The sequence below is a fragment of the Ochlerotatus camptorhynchus genome, unplaced genomic scaffold (genome assembly GCF_037179485.1).
Source record: "Ochlerotatus camptorhynchus isolate MF236.1 unplaced genomic scaffold, CSIRO-AGI_Acam_v1.1 ptg000046l, whole genome shotgun sequence".
Lineage (NCBI taxonomy): Eukaryota > Metazoa > Arthropoda > Insecta > Diptera > Culicidae > Ochlerotatus > Ochlerotatus camptorhynchus.
Genome location: NW_027040537.1, coordinates 1,775,054 through 1,796,930, shown reverse-complemented (window position 1 = coordinate 1,796,930; position 21,877 = coordinate 1,775,054). Strand labels below are relative to the sequence as shown.

Genomic DNA, 21,877 nt, shown 5'->3' with positions numbered 1-21,877 from the left:
AAATGTACTTAACGTTTATTTGGATATTTTATTTATTTTCATAATCTTGATTTCAATTTTTAAACAACCGGAATGCATTCTAATACAATTTTAATGCATTTTGTTAAACTCGGAGTCGGAGTCGGTGATTTTCAAATCAGATGAGTTGGGGTCAGGATTCGGTCAATTTAGATCCAACGCCACAGTCCTGAATCTAAAGAATAACCACCCTATCGAAATGTATCCAGACATTTGTATCCAGATCCACATTTTCCTTGTTCAGGAAATCCTTTGTCTTCCAGTGTGTAGCAGGCCTACCGCTACAGATCATCCGATGGGCTGAAAGCGACTGCGCAAATTCCTTCTTTTCGCACCCAGTGCAGTGTGGGATATAATGCACGCATCTACGTGATCCTCACAAGGCGTTGTGCATTTCACTCGCGTTTGTTTTTATTGTCAGGTCTCACGTTAATTACACTCAAATCAAGCGTCGGCAAGGCGGTCCGTCGTTGCAGATTCTAATCAATTGGTTTAGTGTCTGCGATTGCCTGTCGTAAAACAGTAGTACACACTGGCACCAAAACAAGGCGATCTTCTAGCGCAGTAGTTCAGTTCAGATCGTTGATCTTCACAGCGTATTCGTTGAGATCTTACATAAGTGATAAGTGTTTGAAGGTTTTCGGTTACGCCGCAGCGAGCATGACTTGAAACACCATTAGTGAATAAACAAATTATCAAATTATATAAAAAATAGAAAAGCTGCCAGCAGCTCACGGTGAGTAGAGAATGGTACAAGATTTTCACTTTTTATTATTGCTCTATTCTGAGAAGGGTCCATCGATCGATCGTCTTGTCAGAGGCCACTGTGATTACGATCGATTTTCGAGCGTGGAGTGAGTGCGTTATTTGAATCGATCTTGAACTTGACCTTCTTAGAGGAAAGAGAAAGCAATAAAGGGGTTTGAACTTGAAGCCTGGTGAGACACCACGCCGTCTTTGTAAAACCGAACAGAATATTGCTTTTCTACTCACCCACGCTCACATCGGACATGATGAATAAAGGGAAACCCCCGGAAGTGAGCGTAACTAACTGACGTTAATGCAATCTAAGTAGCCATGGATTCTACTCTCGATTATACTTACTGATGATTCCCATGAGAACAGTTTTCCTACTGAATATCGGCTAATCTTGCACAGAACCGCAATTATTCAAATTGACCGGCCACTGTCAGTCAATCATAAAGCTTATGTTGCAGCCGAAATTGTGCCTTGAAGCGTGGGTCGCGGCATTGCGCCGAGAAAAAAGATGATTGAAGAAAATTTTAATGAAAAAGCTGACGGTTAAATGGTCTCAACTGAAGATGAGTCTCACCAATGAGCAGCCCGACGGCGTAAATAAACCTAGTGGAAAACGACAAGCGGTGAATTTGGCGTGGAAATTAGCTCGTTACAGGCTATATAAAACAATATTGTTTGCGCAGAATATAACCGATGGTGGCCTAGCGGCTCATTACGGACAATCATCGTTGTGCCAGTACCTATACCTGCTGAGAATTGGCGGCATCGTGGAATTGCCACGCGAAACAAAACAAATTAGAGTAATTTCTTGTGAATTTATTGTTCTGTTAAAACGCATGTACGACTGGATCTTATTGCCTGGGGTGGAATCGCACATTACCCATTTGTCATTATCGTTCACATGAATTGGCCACGCGGTCTTCTTGGGCGTCGTGGAGTGCCAACTGGAGGCCAAATGATTATTCTTTCATCGATCGGTGTGCTGAAAATAGCTGGAAATGTCTTAACATGGCCGTGAGGATGCAAAGAGAAAATCGACCACTACCAAATTGGCACAACGACGCCCTATACGCTCTCTGACCGAAGCGCAGGGATTAAGATAGATAGATTTGGACTTTTATTAACCATAGTAGCAATTAAGTTTATAGAAAGAACTTTATTCGAAAAATAGAAGCTTATGGATGTTTTTCCGGGTTTTTTCGAGCTTCCCCTGGAAATGGCTAGTTCTAGAATTTTCTATCGATTTCCGAAACCTTTCTGGCTTCCTCTGGATGTCATGATTTTTTTCCGAAAGTGTATTGTAATTTTACCCAGAAGTTTCTCAATATTTTTCTTGGAAGCTTTCCGGATGTTTTTCCGAGATTTCTTAGAACTTTCTTCAAACTTCCTCCAAAAGAGTTTCTTTTCCTAGAAGTTTTTGGCTAGCTTTAGAAGCTAATTCAAAAATTCCCCGAAAATTTCTTCCAACTTTCCTGGAAAGAACGTTCTTAGTTCAAAAGTTGAAATTTTCACCTCAAAAACGGCAAAAATATAAAATTAATTGAAATACACTACCGATCATAAGTTTAAGGACAACCCCAAAAAACCATGCAAATATGTTTTGTTCAATGATCTCTCATTTTACGTTCAATTTTCGATCTCCAAAGGTTATTTGAATGGTATGAATGGTATAGCATAAGTGTTCTACTCCTACTTTTATTTCAAAATTTGACCAACCAAATTCTGAGAAAATCAGTCACGATTCTTCAGAGTAAATTTTGAAAAATATTGTAACTTTGGGTGAAAAATTTGAAAATTATATTGAACAATTTGCATTTGCAATTTGCACAATTTTTAAAAATTTTGATCCTGATAACCTTGAAAGCAATCCGACAACACTGGTCCCAAGTATCGTCTATTGGTTCTGTGTGTAATTACAGCTGATCTGGCATTAACAGAGTAGCATCCGCGGGCGGTAAATAATGCTCACGCTCATGATGTGAGCTCCACGCCAAATGATGAATCGGAAAAACTCGACCTTCTCAGAATTGCATGAAACTTTACATAATTGTTTGTTATGGGCAATGATTCACATTTTTGCTAAAATTCGTTCATTTAGGACCTTGTAATATTTGAAAAAAATGGCGTGTTGGGTTACCGGACCCTTCCCAACACCGATTAGGGGAGGTAAAAAAAGGCACTTCCGTACACTTTGGGTTTCTGTTTGGGGTTCTTTCCAACCGTTTTCACATATCACACAGCACATTCCACCATTCAATCACACATCACATATACCTATTTAGTCCAACATACAATTTAATACTACACTTTACATATTTACAAAGTCATTACACACTACACATAATATGTTAAAATCAGTTGTGGCTTTACTCCAACCACCCTCCTAAAGAGTTAGAGCCGACTGTCCTATCCTAATAATCTTATAATTTTCGATCCCTCACTGCTAGACGATCACCGCAATGACATCATTAATCTCGATCGAGTTGAGAATTGGGGAGAGCTTCTGTATAAACGACTATGGTTACAGGTTAAGGACTGTTCATTAATGAAAGTAGACAACTGTTTCTCAAAGGAAAATATTTATTCTCGAACAAATTCATAATTTTACTTTATATAACTGAAAATCAACATACATATGACCGATTTCACGTGAGTTTGAATGTTTACTTCTCATTTATGAAGAACGCTCGAACTTTTCTCTTGATACCGCCCATTAGATTCTGCACAACTTTCTTCTTAACTTTTCGTAGTGCTGCAGACCAAGTTTTCTTGAAGCAGTCAACAGAGCTTGCTTCGCTTCCACCTTTCTTAAGATGCCGTTTAATTATTACCCAGTATCTTTCGATAGGACGCAGTTCAGAGCAGTTTGGGGGATTTTGGAATTTTTCGACAAAATTGACTTTTTTTTTCTTTCTTGAGCATCGCCAACGTAGCAGAAGCATTGTGAGCCGATGCCTGATCCGGCCAAAGCAATGGAGGATCGGAGGATCCGTATGCTTTCGATAGATGGGAAGAAGCCAAGTCACTCTGCCACCTTGTGTTTGTGCTTATTGTGTTTCATGTGTGTTTTTGGGTGTCAGAAGGTTTTTCTGGGTACTTCGTATTGACCGAGTTGTCAAAACATCAACCGAAAAAAATTAATTTACTGGCAACCATATCCTCAACCATAACATAACGCTGCAAATGACAGACCCCCCTGCGATTCCTTTGCAGTTGTTTGTTTAAAGGAAAAGCACAATCGGCGGGAGGATCATTGGAGCTAAAATGACCGCAGCCCGTGCCACCCGAGAAGAAGGATCAAGCAAAGGGAGCATTTGCAATTGATTGGAGGGGCCGTGATTGGGCTACCGCTGGTGAGAACCTAGGATTTACAATTGGATTTACAATCAGAAACTTTTCCGTTGCGTTTGTCTTAGTTTTCTTGCAAGACAAGACATCTTTACCTTTTTAGACTCGTTTTTAGCATCCTGAAGCCGCTGCTTTCGTGGATCCCAACCGGTTTAGTATTTCCTTTTGACGTAGGACTACGTCTTTCGGGAAGATGGGGGTACAATTTATGAAAAGTGAAAAATGAAATTATGAAAGATTTTGAACGTTAATAACTTAGCTGCCCCTGGACCAATATCACCAATCGATCAGAAACATTTCTACGCATCGATAACAATGCTCTTGACTGTTGATTTTCAAATTGAAACTATTGAAAAGTGGTAAATGTCAAGCATTGTCCAAAAGCTTCTAAATAACTAACAAATCCACCAATTACGTACATGCATGTGCTGCTTCCCCAACACAGTCATCAGATAATGGTTCCTAGATAAAACAAGTCGAAGTGACATTCGCCTACGATCTTCGGGCGTGTACGAATAGGGAGGATACAATTGCAGAACATTTTGTTGCCAATTCCGAACCACACGCCCCCAACGACCACACAAAATGTTGTTTTTTTCATCGGATTTGTTTTCCGTGATGAGCACCAATGCACCACACCCATACTTGGCATACACAGTTTTGGTCACGAACTCCTCATTTGCTAATAACTTTGCACAAAGTTGACGGAACATAGTTCTTTTTGAAGCAGTAGATAGAATAGAGTGTAAGCTTGTTATAGATATGTAAAAGAAAGTAGATTTTAATGCTAGAAGTAAACTGTATTTGTTTTAGCGTTGTGAAAATGAGGTGAGAAATGCTCACTACACACCTCGGAGTTTAAGTGTTAAATTGATTAGTGTTGATTCAAATGTTAAGCTTTACATAATCTTCGCATATCTATAGTAAAATATGAGCCTAATCTATCAATTACTTTAAAGAAAAATAAATTTCAACATCTGAGTTTATTACCAAATGAGCAGTTGATGTGTACATCTGTGCATGCCTACACCTGGACCCTATTTATCGACCCATCAACTCATGAACCGGGAACCCCGAAGGAAGGCGTGATCAGAGATGTTATGCCTCAGAACTTCCCGGCAGCGTTGACTGGGATTGAACCTAGGCCTGCTGGGACGCTTACCACTACACCACGGGCGCCGCTGCTCTCTAGAGTTGTAATCTTGTAACCAAACTTGGAAGCAGAGGATACTCTATATAAATTCTATTCTAACTCTTATCTGAAATGGACTTGGTGGCCCTGAAAAGGGCCGTTTTGTTACATTGGTGATAAGTTTTAACCTCCGAAACCGTACAGAATGCGTCCCTGTCGCTTCAGATCGTAGATGACATCCATGGCCGTGACGGTTTTGAGCTTGGCGTGTTCATTGTTTGTAGGTGTCGGCATCAGACCGGAGACGCTTGACATAACCACGTCGAGCCAGACGACGAATGGCAGGCTTGGTAGTACCCTTGATGTTTTCACCTAGAACCTTCCGATGACGCTTGGTGCCTCCTTTTCCAAGCACTTGATGCTTGTTTGTCGTTGAACGGGTGAATCGAAACTAAGCCTAAAGCGTTAGTTTAGTTTAAATGATCTTTATTTTAGTTTAACTTGGACGATTACCATATAAATTTTTACTAAGTGATTTAATTGCTTTCTTCATCTTTAGGTATGGGCAAAATTCAAAATTTGTTTTACAGAATTAGTCCTAGACTTAGTACACGGTCAACCACCTTGGTGGGATTGGTTTGTTTTGTTTTTAGAATTTGAAGAGAAACTACTTAATACTACTATTTACAGCTTAAAACTAACCTTCTCTACTATATACACTTAACCTACTATGTACAAATTGCTTATTAAAGCATGTTCAGAAAGATTGCATTTTTGAATAAATTTAGTTGTCATATCATCAATTTTGGAATCTACTTTGGGAATTTCTGCCTCTTGATGGAGGTCTGCTATTCTTGTGTCGAATGGACGATCTAGGATCATCCTCAACACTCTATTCTGTGCAACCTGGATTTTGTTCCTGTGGGTCTGAGCGCACGATTCCCACACCGGGGTGGCATAGAAGATCGCGGGGGCTATGATCTGTTTGTAAACAGCCAGTTTGTTTTGCCTTGAGAGGCGGGATCTGCGGCAAATGAGCGGATACAAACACCTAACCAAGGCGGAGCACTTAACTAGGGTTTTCTCTATGTGCGAGCGGAACAGGAGCTTCTCATCGAACAACATCCCGAGATAAGTAACATCAGTGGACCACTCGACCCTTGTACCATCCATTATTACGGTACAGGAGGGAGACGGTTTAAGTTTTAATGATTGTCTGTGAAGGAACATGATCGCTTGGGTTTTCGAGGCGTTGATTTTGATTTTCCACGTGGTGGCATAATCAGTAAAGGTGTCAAGGCATCGTTGGAGCTTGTTCGTAATTTCACGAGGCATCCTACCCTTGACGGCTATCGCGGTGTCATCTGCAAACAGAAAGAACACGCAACCGTCTCCTAGAGGAGGGATGTCCGACGTGTAGATGCTGTAAAGCAGTGGTCCCAGCAGACTCCCTTGCGGAACACCTGCTGGGATCGGAAATTGTCCCGAAAGGGAACTATTCAACGACACCCTGAACGACCTTTGCTGGAGATAGTTACGGGTGATTTTCACAAGGTATGGTGGAAAGTTGGAGTTACAAAGCTTGTATATAAGTCCGTCGTGCCAGACATTGTCAAACGCCTTTTCGACGTCTAACAAGGCCATGGCTGTGGACTTGGATACAGCTTTGTTACTTCGGATGTTATTCATCACCCGCACTAGCTGATGATTGGTGGAATGCCCCTTGCGGAACCCGAACTGTTCCGGAAGAAGAATGTCATGTTCCTCCACAAACTTGTTTAGTCGGCTGAGGATCAATTTTTCGAACAGCTTGCTCAGCGCTGAGAGCAGGCTAATCGGTCTGTAGCTTGACGGTAGTGAAGGGTCTTTCCCAGGTTTGCGGATCGGGATGATTTTTGCCACCTTCCAGATGCTTGGAAAGTAGTGCAGCTCCAAGCATCTGTTGAGGATGGCAGCCAGCAGCGAGTGCACCCTCGCGCTGAGATTTTTCAACTCTAGGTTGAATATTCCGTCAAACCCGGGAGCCTTCATGTTCGTACTGTGTTTCAGCGCTGAGCAAATTTGTTCCTCTGTAATCCGTTCTTCTGGAGGGACGGCACAAGGGGAGGCATCTAACGTCTGGACGCACTGCACAACCTGGTTCTCGAGTGGACTTGGGATTGTAGAGCCAAGCAAATGCGACTGGGCAATGTGCTCCCCAATTGCATTGGCCTTCTCTTCGTTGGTGATAAGCCGTTCGTCATTGACTCTAAGTGGTGGAATGGGCTTGGGGTGAGACTTCAGCACCTTGGCAACCTTCCAGAATGGTCTGGAACGGTCGTCCAGGTTCTGAACGAGCCGCCCGAAACTCTCGTTCCGGATTGAGACCATTCTGGAAGCGATCTGCCGATTCAGATCGACCATTTCGTATTTACGCTGCAGATCCCCAGTCCGCTGAAACTGGCGTCTACGAACATTTCTGAGCCGAATCAGGAGTTTGGTGTGGGAATCAATTGCTTGAAACTTACCCCTCACAGGAACTCGTCGAACGCACTCTTCGTCAGCCACGGATATGGCTTGATGGAGACCCTCCAGGGCCCGGTCGATGTCCTCCACTGTGTCGAGCGGTGGGTTGTCGTCGATGTGGCGGTCAACCACGCGTCGAAACTGGACCCAGTTGACTCGATGGTAGTCCTTCCGCTGGCACGGTGCAGGGGCCACGTTGTAGCCCAGCTCGGTCAGCACCGGTTGGTGGTCCGAACTCAGGTCGTTGACGGCAACCGGCTTGGCTAATCTGGTGTTTGCCAAGAACAGGTCCAGCGTCGATGGGTTGCCCGTCGGTGATGTGAAGGTTGGTTCGTCCGGAAACCAGACGGAATAGAGACCATGCTGGGAATGGTCGAAAAGCAGGCGGCCGTTCTGGTTCTGCTGGTAGTTCCGCCAGGCCTCGTGCCGGGCGTTCAGGTCCCCTCCGATTACAAAGCGGGCATTGGTGTGGGTTATGATGGCAAGGTCGTTCTTGAACTGCTGTGCTGTACCATTGCTAACGGTACATTGCCGGAGGCAGTAGACAACGATGAACCGGACGTTTCCGGTCGATGTTTCCACCTCAACGCCGACGGCCTCGATGATGGAAGTGCGGTAGTGGGGTAGGGTGCAGTACTTGATGCCTTTCTTGATGATGACCGCGACACCGCCCCCCCTGGAGCTGGTGCGATCAAGCCGGACAATGCTGTGGTCGGGCAGACAGAAGCTGTCACCGGTCTTGAGGTGGGTCTCGGTGAGAAGGCCCACGTCGATGTCGTGCTTGCGGAGGAAGTCTGCAAGCTCAATGTTTTTCGCCCCTACGGAGCGAGCGTTCCAGTTGGCGATCTTTATGGGTTCACGGTCCATAATTAGCGACGAAGGAGATGGTAGCTTGGAGCTGTTGTGTTCTTGTTGCGCAGGTGCGCTTGATGATGATGGCCTGGGCCAACAGTGTGACGATCTCATCCGTTGACAGCGGAGAATCGTCTGTAGCTTCACCAGTTGTACCGGCCAATCCCGGAGCAGGGGGATCCGTCGATGGCCCGGAGGCTTGACCGGGTACTGCAGCGGCAGCCAACTGTTGGTTGAGCGGGAGCGGCGGCAACACTGGAATTGGCCGTGATTGGACCAGTGATAACGGAGGAAAGTTCTGCGCGTTGTTTTCTGGAACCTTCTTGCGACCGGGCTGGCTGTTGGACGAGGCCTTCTTCCGGATCTCGGCGTATTCGGCCCGCTTCGGACAGGCCTTACTCGTGGCCTTGTGGGCGGCACCGCAGTTGGCGCATGTGGGAGTGGCTTCCTCGATGCTGTCGCAGTTGTCGATCTTGTGGTTTTTGCCGCATTTGATGCAGCGGCTGGCCATGCGGCAATTCCTGGTGCCGTGCCCGAACAATAGGCAGTTCGAGCACTGAGTGACGCCACGGTGGGTGGGTTTATACCGCTCCCACTTCACTACGATGTGGAACAGTGTGCGTGTCGTCTGGAGATCCTTCACGGTTGTGGAGTTCTTCTCCAGATGGACCAGGTAGAGCTGGTCACGATACTTGATGGCCTTGCTGCGGGTCATCTTGTGGACTTCGACCGGCTTGAGGCCGTTCGCCTTAATCTCGTCCATTAAGGTGGTGGTGTCCATGTCGTGGAGCCCGCGCAGCACCACTTTCAGCGGCTTGGTGGCCTCGATGTCGTGGGAGAAGTACTCCAGCTTCATTCTGTCCAAGAGGGCCTGAACTGCGTTGAAGTGTTTTTCGGCCGGGACCATCAGTTTGTAGCCTTCCGTGCACCGTTGAATGGTGCAGCGAAGGCCCTGCTTAATGTAGAAATCCAGCTGCTCCCATAGCCCGGGAGGGAAGCCCTTCACATAGAAGGGTGGCAACTTAACTTTTTTCGGCACCGTCTCAGGGTCCGACTGCGGCTGGGCTCCGTTCTGCAGGGCGGAGAACGGATTGTTGTTCAGCAGCTTTTTTGCTGCTGATACGGTGGCGCTGCTGTCTTCAGGTCTGGGTCGTTTAGTTCCGGGAGGCCCCGGCTGCGGGTTCGCAACGCCTGTCGGGATGGGCAATGGGGTTTTCTTCTGCTTCTTCTGGGCTGGCTCGGTGGTCGCGCCGTCTCCTGGGAGAGTCTGTTTTCCCGGTAAACCGGCACTCGCGTTACCGCGCGATTTCTTACCCATGGCTGGGTCAGCGAGAGCGTCACTACACAACGCGGAGCTAATTCGACTTGCGAACGAACGAACGAAACTTAGAGAGAATTCAAATCGACTGAACTGCTCAACAGTCTGGCAGCGAATAAGCCTAAAGCGTAGATATCAACCTGTTATATAGACAACCAGCTCTGCCGGTACCATATTTTCTCGCTTCCCATTGGCTATTCTCCTGCTGCGCGACATCTTCGAAAACGTCCGAACCGTAAAAATTTTCGTAGTCATACGTCAACAATGCGGTTGTGTCTTGTACACCACCCTCCAACTTTTCTTTGGATTGGAAGTTTCCAATCCAGATCAAGAATGTTTTTCTTTCAAGGCAGGACGGTTCGACAATTTTTTTTCAAAACAACAAAATAACAATCGAATATAAACATTATTTGCAGTGGTGCCAGAATTGATTAAAATATTGATTGTCATGTGGCGGAAGGGTGCTTGAAGTGTGTCAAAGTGTGTTTCTATGGGTGTTAGCACAATGTGGTAGAGTGACTTACCCCCTGGTAGAAGCCGTTTTTTGATGCATTCTTTTCTGTAATTATCACCATTGATTGTGCCTGTTGTGAAATACGAAGAACTTCTCAAACCACAGGAGCAAATGGCTTGCCACACCAAAACTTTTTTTTCCTAATTTTTCGGTTCGGATGTATCGCATGTATCGGATGTATCGTCTCGTCGTCCATCAAATGCACCGGTTCGGCTTTTGAAGGAGAATATAAATTTTTCAAGAAGCTTTCTGTGAATCTGTCCTTATGTGTGCTTTTTGCTTCTTGTAGGTTCTAATATTGTTACGTTTTTTGATATTCCGACACTAATGTCCAATTTTTTTTGGCAATTTCACGAACGGAACACGGTTTATGCGATTTCAGAAATTCTTACTGCTACCAACTCCTTTTTCTGATCCGATGCCCCTTTTTGTGCCCAGATTTCGGTTAATCTTCGAGAGAACACGTTTCTCCTTAACAATCTTGAACACTGTAGATTTACTGTACTTCACGCTTTTTGTCAATTCTCGAAACGACAACTTTTCGGAAAACCATTTGTGCTGAATTAATCAGCGAGTTGATAAGCTGATCCGACCCATCGTTCGAAGTTTCTCACTATTTTTTTTATTTATCAGGTGTGTTGCCAAAATAAACAATGTTTTTACACACTGAGCGAAAATTCACAATTTTTCGTTACGTTTTAACCCTAAACCATTGATAAACAGGTGTCAACTTTCTTTAATGAACAGTCCTTACTCCTGAACATAGCGTCTTTAAACATTTTCAATGAGTTGTAGCACAGAAACGGCAGTTTTGATCAAAATGACGTCTGAGACAAAGGTGAAGAAAAAAATAATGTTTCCTTGGGAAAAATATACAATAAAATGTTTTTATTAATTTCAAGTAAATTTTTTTAAAAAAGTTTAAAATCTAAAATCCCAAAATGTTCTTGCCGATTGAGTTTTTTTTTTAAATTTTGAACTTTTTGTTAAACAATTTTTTATCAGAGTTGGTTGGAAATGCTAAGATGAAGCTTTAGTGTGATGATTTATTAGCTTTAGTGGATAGTTCCGTTAGAGCACGGCAGTATGAAAATTGAATAGAAGTTGAAAATGAGTGAAGAGCCATTAATGCGACAGTTTTTTTTTTAAGATAGACGCACATCTTTTACCTAACCCGTACTAGAAACACATCGAACGCGGAGACTTGAAGTATTTCTCCAAGTCTACAGGCAAAAAATGTGCGTCCCTCTTTTGCTCATAAACTGACTGTGGCTGTGGAATAGTTCTAGCGACGTTTTCATCACTACCTTTTTTATATTAAAAAAAAAAATGTTTGAAACATTTAAAATCATTTACAAAAAATACACAAAAAAGCTAAAAAATTTATTCAATAGTTCTTGTTCTACAATTTTTGTCACTTTTCAAGAGTCCGTGAAGAGCTTTGAGTGGGTTGGTTTATTTCCTTTAAATTCCGTTATAATTGCTTATCTTTTCACAGATACGCGTATTTCGTCTACTACTTGCAGACTTCATCAGTGCCAAGTACTCAACACCACTGAAGAATCCATCTTTTATCTACTAGTTATATACTAATCAATAGGTACTAAAAATCAGCAGGTATCCACTGCCATGTCAAAATTTACCTAACCAGGTACCTAAATTCAGTCTCCAACAGGTAGAGGCATGCTACGATGTGTTGTTTTAGGTAGCATGCTAAAGAGTCTCGAGTATCCGTTTCCTTGATCTCTATTAAGCAATGTTGATGGATTATGTTTAAATATTTCTAGACTTTCAGCTACGTCTAGTTTCCAAGGCGAAGATACAGTCCGCAGGATATTAATGTTTTCCTTAGTCAAATTGTGCCCCTTTGTAACGATATGTTTTGCAACCTTGGATTTAAATTAATAATGAAGTCCTTTATCCATCTCTTTGTTAGCCTTTTTTACCTCTGCGATGCGTTCCTTAAACCTTGTTTCCAAAGTCGTTTTCGTCTGACCAATGCAAATTTTATTGCTATTTCCTTTGATTTGCCTGTATCGCTAAGAGAAAGAGTTTGCATCCTGTGAACCATGTGGTGAAAAGCGGCCATTTTGTGTTGATGGGAATGGTTTGAAGTGCTTGGTATTACCAACAATCAATACGAAACTAACGATTTTAAATTGGCTCACCACTTTAGTAGCCTATTGGTCCCAAGCAAACGATTAACGTACCCTATTCTAGTTGTAATTCTATTACTACACTATGTTTGTTTTGATTCGCTATGAAAGTTTGACAGATAACATCAGGGGTGTGTGGATTCATGCAGAACATGCAGGGGTGAGTGAAATAGCTTGGGACTGCTTGGGACCGTTGTTCTGGTACTGAGTGAGCCAAAAATAATAATGATTTTCTTCGGGACCCAGTGGTCTTAGAGTTACCTCTATGGTATTACTCTCTTTGTGTTTGTTGGTTTCCTATAGATTTCGAAATTGAACGAAGACGTTTCCCTGATGATGAGAAGATCTAAGAAGGGGAGTTTGCCGTCTCTCTCTTCTTCGTGAGTAATTTAATTTAAAGGATTAAGAGTCCGTGGTTTTGAACATTCCAAAAGTTTGCAATTTCATAAGCCTTCTCTATTTTTTTAAAAATCAGACAAGGACAAGATATTTGAGTTTTTAACATCATTTATAAATTTTTAATTGAAATAAATAATCAAAATTTGTTTGTTATTTTTGTGTTTAAATAAATAATCAACAATTTTTGTTATTTTTGTCTCAGAAAGACATTATTTTTCTCCACAACTTTGTTATTTCGATCAGAAATGCCGTTTCTGTGCTACATTTTTTTTTAAATTTCAAGGGCACATGATCCAAAATGGCGGAATTTTTACAAAAATGTGAATTATTGCCCATAAAAAACAATTACTTAAAGTTTCACACACATTGGAGAAGGTAGATTCATTTGGCCTAGGCTGCTCAAGTTTTTAAATATGGACGGCACTAGAAACACTGGAATATGAGACCAGCGGAGATACTGTTATGATTCCAATCGAACTGTCAAAAGCGGTTCCAATCTGCAATGTCTACAAATGGTTTGCTCCAATAAGGGAGGAGTATTAAAATCGTTTAACAATCACTCATGAACTCGCTCGTCGATGCATTGGTGAAGTCACTCGCAAGCAGATACAAATGCAAGTGATGCCAGGATTGCTTTGATGTTTATCTTGTTGTTGTTGTTGCTAAATTCATGTTTTTTTCTCCACTGGTCTCTTATTCCAGTGTTTCTAGTCGGCGCTCGAGTTTCAGCTACCGTGGGGACATCGTTTGAGATTAGCCCCGGTCCCTTTAAAATTGTATAATTATTTATGACGGTCCTTATATTTGAAATCTAGATAAACACTTCAAAAGGTCCTATCTGCATTCATCGATTCTCTTCATCGACTATCTCTTTAGTTAATAACTCAATTTCAAAAGCATTGCTTGCTGTGTTCAAACTTCTAAGCGCAAGACAATAATTTCTGCTATCAAACTGTGTGGCAAAAAGAACACGAAATATATTTGCATAGGCGTGGTTATCAAAACAGAAAGTCGATGAAGAGAATCGATCAAAGCAGATAGGACCTTTTTGAAATGTTCATCGAATGAAGTTTCACATTCAACTATTGTTGTTCGATTTTTATTCTAATTTATAAAGAGGCGACATGTCAAAATTGGAACAATCGATTGTCTGTCAGTCATAGGAAAAAAATATAAAAATATGTCTACATGGACCATAGCATGCTATACTTACAAATGGCATCAAAATCCGATTTTCTAAAAACATTTAAATATGTGAAAAATCTAAATCTCGTAGGATTTTTTTTACACGGTACATATCCCCCGTGTAAAAAAAACCCCTGAGTGTAATCAAAAAATTAAATCGTAGGTTATTTTTAATTTATCCTGCGATTTCATGAAAAAATAAACAAAATATGATGAAGAAATAAACACGCCCCTTCTACCAATTTCAGGTGTTATAATTAGCCACTTTGTCAAGCAGTTTTAGCATGACTTTCTACAAGCGATTTCACAAAACTGGACCAAATAATATCTATTTTTTTTAAGAAACGCACAAATGTTGGCTACTTTTCGCGAGGTTCTAGAAGAATAAATCTAAAAATAATGTTTTATTTCAAAGTTCGAGTGGTAGTAAACGTCATTTCAAGTGCTCGAATAAAGTGGTTAATTTACAAAACAGAACTACGATTCGGAGATCAGTGTGCCATGATTTTTTTTCCATATCATGAAGATGCCAAATGATTTGTCAACAAACATCATGCTTGATAGGGTTAACTACCCCATTTCTGGCCTATTAAGCATAACCAGCACTTAGTCTTTCTTAATCTAGCGTAGCTTAGAACCAAACGGAATGTATTTATTACTGATGTTATATTGTTAAAAGTCTAACACTGCTTCTTGACGCCAAACACGGCCTACAGATTCTAGACTCGGCCTAACGCATTGAATCGCCATTGAAACGCCATTGTTCCAAATTCAAAATAAATTACATTTCATTTTTAACCTAGGTGCTCCAGTTGCTGCAGTAACTTACCAGCCTTAATTGTTATGATATATAGCCAAGTGTTTTTACATTGTTCCTGTCTTGGCAATTCAGTATTTTAAACAGGTTTTTTTTAAACCTGCATGTCAGTATAACAATTGATATCTTATAACTAAAAACTAAAACTAAATCTTATCTAGGAATAAAGGGAATTAATCGTTGCAATTGAGGATTGCAACGATTTTTGCCTGAAATTATTAATTATTTTGTTGGACATTTGTTCTAAAGTCTCAACATTCGAAATTCTATGTACTTCGGTAGTACTGTACCAGGGAGGCAACTTGAAAATCATTTTCAGAACTTTGTTCTGAATCCTTTGAAGTGCTTTTTTCCTGGTAGTGCAACAACAAGACCATATTGGCACAGCGTAAAGCATGGCCGGTCTAAAAACTTGTTTAAATATTAGAAGTTTATTCGTCAGGCAAAGTTTGGATTTCCTGTTTATAAGAGGATACAAACATTTAATATATTTGTTACATTTGGCTTGAATGCCCTCAATGTGATCTTTAAAAGTTGTTGGTTGGTCAAGTATTAATCCAAGATATTTCACTTGGTTTGACCAGGAAATTGGAACTCCGTTCATAGTGACTATGTGACTACTACTAGGTTTCAAAAAGGAAGCTCTGGGTTTATGTGGAAATATTATAAGTTGAGTTTTGGAAGCGTTATTTTTGTAAATAAGAAGAGAAAATATCTAAACTTTTCTGCAGTCTGCTGCAAATAACACGAAGACTTCTTCCTTTAGCGGAAATGCCTGTGTCATCAGTGAACAAAGATTTGTGGCAACCCTGAGCAAATCAGGGAGGTCCGAAGTGAAAATGTTATACAATATAGGCCCAAGAATGCTACCCTGAGGAACTCCTGCTCTAACAGGTAGTCGATTAGATTTGGAATTTTGATAATTTACCTGCAGAGTTCTGTCAGTTAAATAATTTTGAACTAATTTCATAATATAAAGTGGAAAATTAAACTTTTTCCATTTAGCAATCAAACCTTCATGCCAAACACTGTCGAATGCTTTTTCTATGTCTAGAAGAGCAACTCCAGTTGAGTGGCCTTCAGATTTGTTTGAACGAATTAAATTGGTAACTCTTAAGAGTTGTTGAGTAGTTGAATGCCCATGGCGAAATCCAAACTGCTCATCTGCAAAAATTGAGTTCGTATTGATGTGAAGCATCATTCTATTCAAAATTATTTTTTCAAAAAGTTTACTTATTGAAGAAAGCAAACTTATTGGACGGTAGCTAGAAGCTTCAGCTGGATTTTTATCCGGCTTCAAAATTGGAACAACTTTTGCATTTTTCCATTTATCAGGAAAGTATGCCAAATGGAAACATCTGTTAAATAATTTTACCAAGAAAGACAAGGTACTCTCTGGGAGTTTTTTTTGATGAGGATATAGAAAATTCCATCATCACCTGGAGCTTTCATATTTTGAAACTTTTTAGTTATAGACCTTACTTCGTCCAAATCAGTCCCCCAGGAATCATCAAAAATATTTTCCCGAGAGAAAATATTCAGAAAATCCCGAGCAACCTGATTCTCAATAGGACTAGTAAGACCCAAACTGAAATTATGGGAACTCTCGAATTGCTTAGCAAGTTTCTGAGCTTTTTCCAAATTTGTGATCAAAATTTTACCACCTTCTTTAAGCGCTGGAATAGGCTTTTGAGGTTTTTTCAAAATTTTTATGAGTTTCCAAAAGGGTTTGGAACTGGGGTCTAATTTAGAAACATTATTTTCAAAACTTTTATTCCTCAGGGCAGAGAATCGCTTTTAAATTTGTTTTTGCAAATCCCGCCAGATAACCTTCATGGCAGGATCGCGTGTTCTTTGAAATTGTCTCCTACGGACATTTTTAAGACGGATCAAGAGCTGAAGATCATCGTCTATTATAATTGAATCGAATTTAACCTCGCATTTTGGTACTGAGGCAGCTCTTGCTTCAACTATAGAAGTAGTCAGAGATTCAAGAGCATAATTAATTTCATCTTTGGTTTGCAAAGGAATGTTTGGATCGAAGTTATATTCCATAAATGCTCTATATTGCTCCCAATCAGCTCTATGGTAATTGAAAATAGAGCTGTTGGGATTACAAATTATTTCTTGAGATATTTCAAAAGTTGCTGGAAGGTGATCAGAACCGAAGTCAGCATGGGTAACCAGTTGGCTACAAAGTTGACATGAATCAGTTAAGACCAAATCAATAGTTGAGGGATTTCTTGCAGCCGGTTGCACAGTGTAATGTATAAGATTGTGTCCCATTTGCCAAGTTAAATTTTGCCTGGAGTTAAAAGTGACATTTCGAAACTTATGTTCGATGTTCGAAAATCCCTATGTTATCGATCAATCAGTTTTCGGGCTGAACTCAGTCATGGTTGTCGAAATCTAAAAGATCTAAAAAAATTCAAAGCTCTCAAATTTCTGAAAATACGTTCTGTTCTGTGAATGTTTAAGATATTAGATTTGCAAAGCAAGTTCTCACAAATCAGCTATTCGTTTTCTTTCGGATGATCATATGATTCAAATTATAAAAAAAAATACGTCAATATAATGTTCAATTGATGCAAAAAAAAAAGACGTGTACAATTATCCAAAAATTATTTTCAAACTGTCGTTATAATAGCACCGACAAACCGACATGAATGACCATAAAAAGTACCATCAAATTTCTGATCAAAGCACAAAACTGACATCTGCCGCATGCAAAATGTATGAGTTGGTTCGTCTATTCCGGTCTAATTATTTTTATCTAGATAAAAAAGTCTATGGTTTTGACAGATGGGATCGCTGCACATTTGAATCCGCCGTTATGGATTCTCGATCAAGAGTTAAGTTTAAGTTTCAAGTCGGTTTGTCGGTGATAATAGTGTCTACATCCCAGGCCGAAAAGGATCGAATGGTTATTGCATTAGTAAATGTCAAAATCATGCAGCCATCGTTCGAGTATCTCGGTTAACGATCATGGTGATGTGAAGCCCACAATCAGCCCGAACTCCTCAAATCAACTTTATTGCTCATTAATAACTACTGTCATTCAGGGTACCTAGCAACCGTGACACGCTACCCACCGACTGACAGATCCTCTCGAGCTAAGTCCATCGATGGAAACAAGGTGAAACGTTCATCAGATAAAGACGCCATTTAACCCTGGCCATTGATGTTCGTCCCCTATTACTGAAACAGTAATTTGTACATGTTGATTTTTTACGATCCGATGCCACTAAATATGCCAAAAAACAATAAAAGTTTATTGTTAATTGCTGTACAGTGAAAAATCAGTGCGGCCGGCTATCTTCCGACATAGTCACTGACTCGCTAGTGGCCACTAATCTGAAAAAACCAGCTTGAGAGGATATCGTTGATTCTAATTTAATCAAACAAACAAAAATACAATTTAATTTGTTCCAATAAGACACAAATTTGTACAACCCTCAATGCTCAAAGGTCTAAAAATTATCCACACTTGCTTTCAATTCAATTCCATCCATCCATCCATTGAGCATCATCATCGTCCAAAATCAATCATTATCACTCATTTTCGTTCTTCCTCATTTCAGACACAGAGTCATTTGCGGTATGGCCGACCATCATCCATCCACGAGCAAGCCCCCCTCCTCCGACCAGGACACGCGTCTGCAGTTTCTAGAGCACTTTGACGACATCTTCAAGTGTACAATCTGTCTAATCAAACTGGATGACCCTCACCTGTGTCCTCGCTGTTCCAAGCTCTACTGCTACGACTGCATCTCGGAATGGTTGCTCTCCGAGTCCGAGCAGCACTTGTACTGTCCAAACTGCAAATTCGACCTCCAACTGGACAAGCTGGTGAAAGTACGTTGGTTCGAGGAGGTGGAAAAACTACAACGAAACTGCCTTGAACCGGCAGCGACGACGTCTTCGACGAACAAACCAACGACGTCGAGCGGCGCCGCTCCGCACAGTAACGGTGCCATCGCCAAGAAGAAGGACATCTGTCCGAAGCACCTGAGAGGCATCAACTTCTACTGCTGTAGCTGTAAGCTGTGCGTTTGCGATGAATGTGCCGTGGCGGACGAGCACCATCTGGATCATACGTTCAAGAGTTTGGACGTGATCTATGACAGCAACCTGCAGATTGCGGAAGAAGAGTTCGAGAAGGTTAGACATTACACGAAGAAGATTGCGTCGCTGGTCGAGAAAGTGGAACGCAACGTGGAGCTGGTGAAGAAGGTGAAGGAGGAGAAACTCAGGGAGATTCGATCGATCGCGGAAAGTGCCATCGAAGGGCTCGAAAGGCAGGTCAATGACAAACTGCAGAAGCTGCAGGGCCACAAGTATGCGCTGATGGCCGAAATGCAGGACATCGAACAGTCGCTCCGGCTTATGGAGGGAGAGGTGATGGCGAGCAGCCGGTCGCAGTTTATTGCGAAAAAGTCTAGAATTTTCAAGGAGTGCAACAAGATTCGGATGAACCCGATCAAGGACTTTAAGCAGATTCGGGTGCCGGTTAGTTTGAAAATGTAAGCATGATTTGCAGATTGCGGAGTGTTGGCCGTTATTTCGGCACTACGCGGTCTCCATGGCAACCCGAAATGTATCCATGAGAAAATTGCAGACTGCTTTTAAATTAATCTACTGTTATAATGGAATATGCATGGAGCTTTCCATATGTTTTCACGGTACTGGGGATACTTGCACCTTGCACCATACTGATCACGCATACGGCGAATGAGAATGACCCAAATTTGAGTTTAGTTCACTCATAATCGCCAAAAGTGCAGGAACTCAGCGATGAGTAAATTTTCCTCATGGTTTCCTGTGGAAAACCTAAGAAATCTGCCTGAAAATGAGGAACATCGTCGAAAATTTTACTCAGTCTACGAGTAGTACCAATAGGCTGAGTGAATCCAATCTTTACTTTTCTTATATTCAGGAAGTTTTTCTTGGGCAAACCTGGAAAAAAATGAGGCAAATATTGAGGCAAATTTACTCATCGCTGAGTTTTGGCACTTTATGAGTTAACTAAACTCAAATTTGGGTCGTTCTCATTCACCGTGTAAAAGTTCGGGTTGCTGGAAAGCTATTTCAAAACTACCAAAATTGGGGTAGAATCCACCCAGATCGGTCAAAACTGAACCTACCTAAAAATGGGTAAACTATGTTGGGACTGACGAGTTGGCAAATGGACAACATCAACATGAATCCCATCGACTGCAACAAAATATAAAGTTTTCTCCCAAACTAAAACTTGTTTATATTTTGTACCAGAATTTTCTTTAGTGGGCGATAGTTACCAATTGGGGTCTTTAGGGGTATTAAGTTAAATGCATATTCGTACTCTGCATTAAAAATGGAACCGAAATCCAAAATTTCATCAGTTTTGGTGCACCGGAACTATTTTAAATAATTACGATTACTTTAGTCATAATCACCATCTTAGCGCCTCTTGATGGGACTTTGTATGAAAATGAGCTGTCAATTTGTTAGTTTAGTGTCAAACAGTGAAGTTATTATTTTGCTTTAAATTTTGATCGAGATGAATGTCTATGGATTCGAAAAAAAAAAATATCGTTGTGCTCAGAAAACGAAGCTCTTTTAGATGGTGTACAAAAGCCGATAATTTTTTTCAAAATTGAAGAACCCAATTATATTATCTTAATCATACACCAGAATTAAATATTACCATTTGTTATCAAAATTCATAATACATAATTAGCATTAGCAATTCCTAGCAAGTTCACATTCTCCAATTTCTTGCAGCGAAATTCCAATCATCTACGAGACTGGCATTTTTGTGATAGAAAACTTTTCCTCCTTCGATGACAACAAGGTGGCCTATTCAAACGAATTTACCGACAACTTTGGCCACATCTGGCGCATCATGGTGTGGTGCGTGATCTCCGAGGATCAGCTGGGAATCTATCTGGAACTGGTCGAAGGATTGCCTTGCTGGTAGTATAAGTTCTTTATCAATTTGAAACTGCTATCATCAACTACTGTGATTTACCATTATCCAGGATGGAATGTCGCTTTCAGCTGTTGCATCCGGAGTCCAAGCGCATCATCCACAAGAAAATCACCCAGCATTTTGATCGATCCACCCAGAAGGACTGGGGATTCCGCGATTTCGTAGCCCTGAAGACCATTCTGGACGACAACTATCTGAAGGACGACGACTCGCTGGAATTGTTGTATCACATTCGACCGTGTGGCGGCACTGGAAGCGGCAGCGGCGGTGACTTTGAGTAAATAATCCGGAATCGACTGATTAACACGATAATTACGAGAGATGTACAGACTGCGCCGACCTCCTTACCTCGAGTAAATGAAGTGTTCTTTTTATCACTTGAGACCGGGTGTCTTTTTTATCATTCCCGATTCCATCGCTTACGGCATCGTAAAAATTCGCTAAAAAGCGGCCTGTGGAGCAGCGAAAACATTCCAAATCTTGCATAACTTGGCCATTTCCATGCCGGTTTTTTTGTGGTTGTCCGAGAGAATACTCTCAGTCTCTTCTTTTTGCTATTTCCCCGCGGGGTACCCCTCGAGGGTAGGCTTTGGTGGGATAACACGCGGTCCACTATTGTGAGTAGGCATGTCTTCAGCTAGTGTCATTTGCTTGCGATGGAAAAACATTACTTGAAGAGAAACCGAGATTGGATTGGAACAGACTGCTGGTTGTTTGTTGGTGGATGAAAGAAATGGCTGTGAGATAAGGTTGTACTTGTTTGTCTATATTTTAACTTAGGAAGTTGTTAAGGTGAGATGAGCTTGTGAAATTGAGAAAGGGTGAAAGGGGTGTGTAAGCTGGTTGTCTCAGGGGTGGCCTAATCAATTATTGGAATATATACTATTCTTCTTCTTATTTCCT

General features: G+C 41.3%; 1 protein-coding gene across 1 annotated transcript; it reads left to right on the top strand.

Moving 5' to 3' along the window:
• Nucleotides 1-524: 524 nt before the first annotated feature.
• LOC135716969 (E3 ubiquitin-protein ligase TRIM37-like) lies at nucleotides 525-21,356 on the top strand. Its single transcript, XM_065239041.1, has 4 exons — nucleotides 525-754; nucleotides 18,585-19,526; nucleotides 20,767-20,958; nucleotides 21,024-21,356. The coding sequence occupies exons 2-4, from the start codon at nucleotides 18,604-18,606 to the stop codon at nucleotides 21,253-21,255; spliced, it is 1,347 nt and encodes a 448-aa protein (XP_065095113.1). The 5' UTR covers nucleotides 525-754; nucleotides 18,585-18,603; the 3' UTR covers nucleotides 21,256-21,356.
• The last annotated feature ends 521 nt before the right edge of the window (nucleotides 21,357-21,877 follow it).

What these genes read in the sequence shown, in the direction of transcription:
- LOC135716969 (XM_065239041.1), top strand. Translation starts at nt 18,604, where the DNA reads ATGGCCGACCATCATCCATCCACGAGCAAGCCCCCCTCCTCCGACCAG. An exon ending in GTGCCGGTTAGTTTGAAAAT is followed by an intron (nt 19,527 to 20,766) that starts GTAAGCATGATT and finishes AATTTCTTGCAG; the next exon opens with CGAAATTCCAATCATCTACG. An exon ending in GTCGAAGGATTGCCTTGCTG is followed by an intron (nt 20,959 to 21,023) that starts GTAGTATAAGTT and finishes ACCATTATCCAG; the next exon opens with GATGGAATGTCGCTTTCAGC.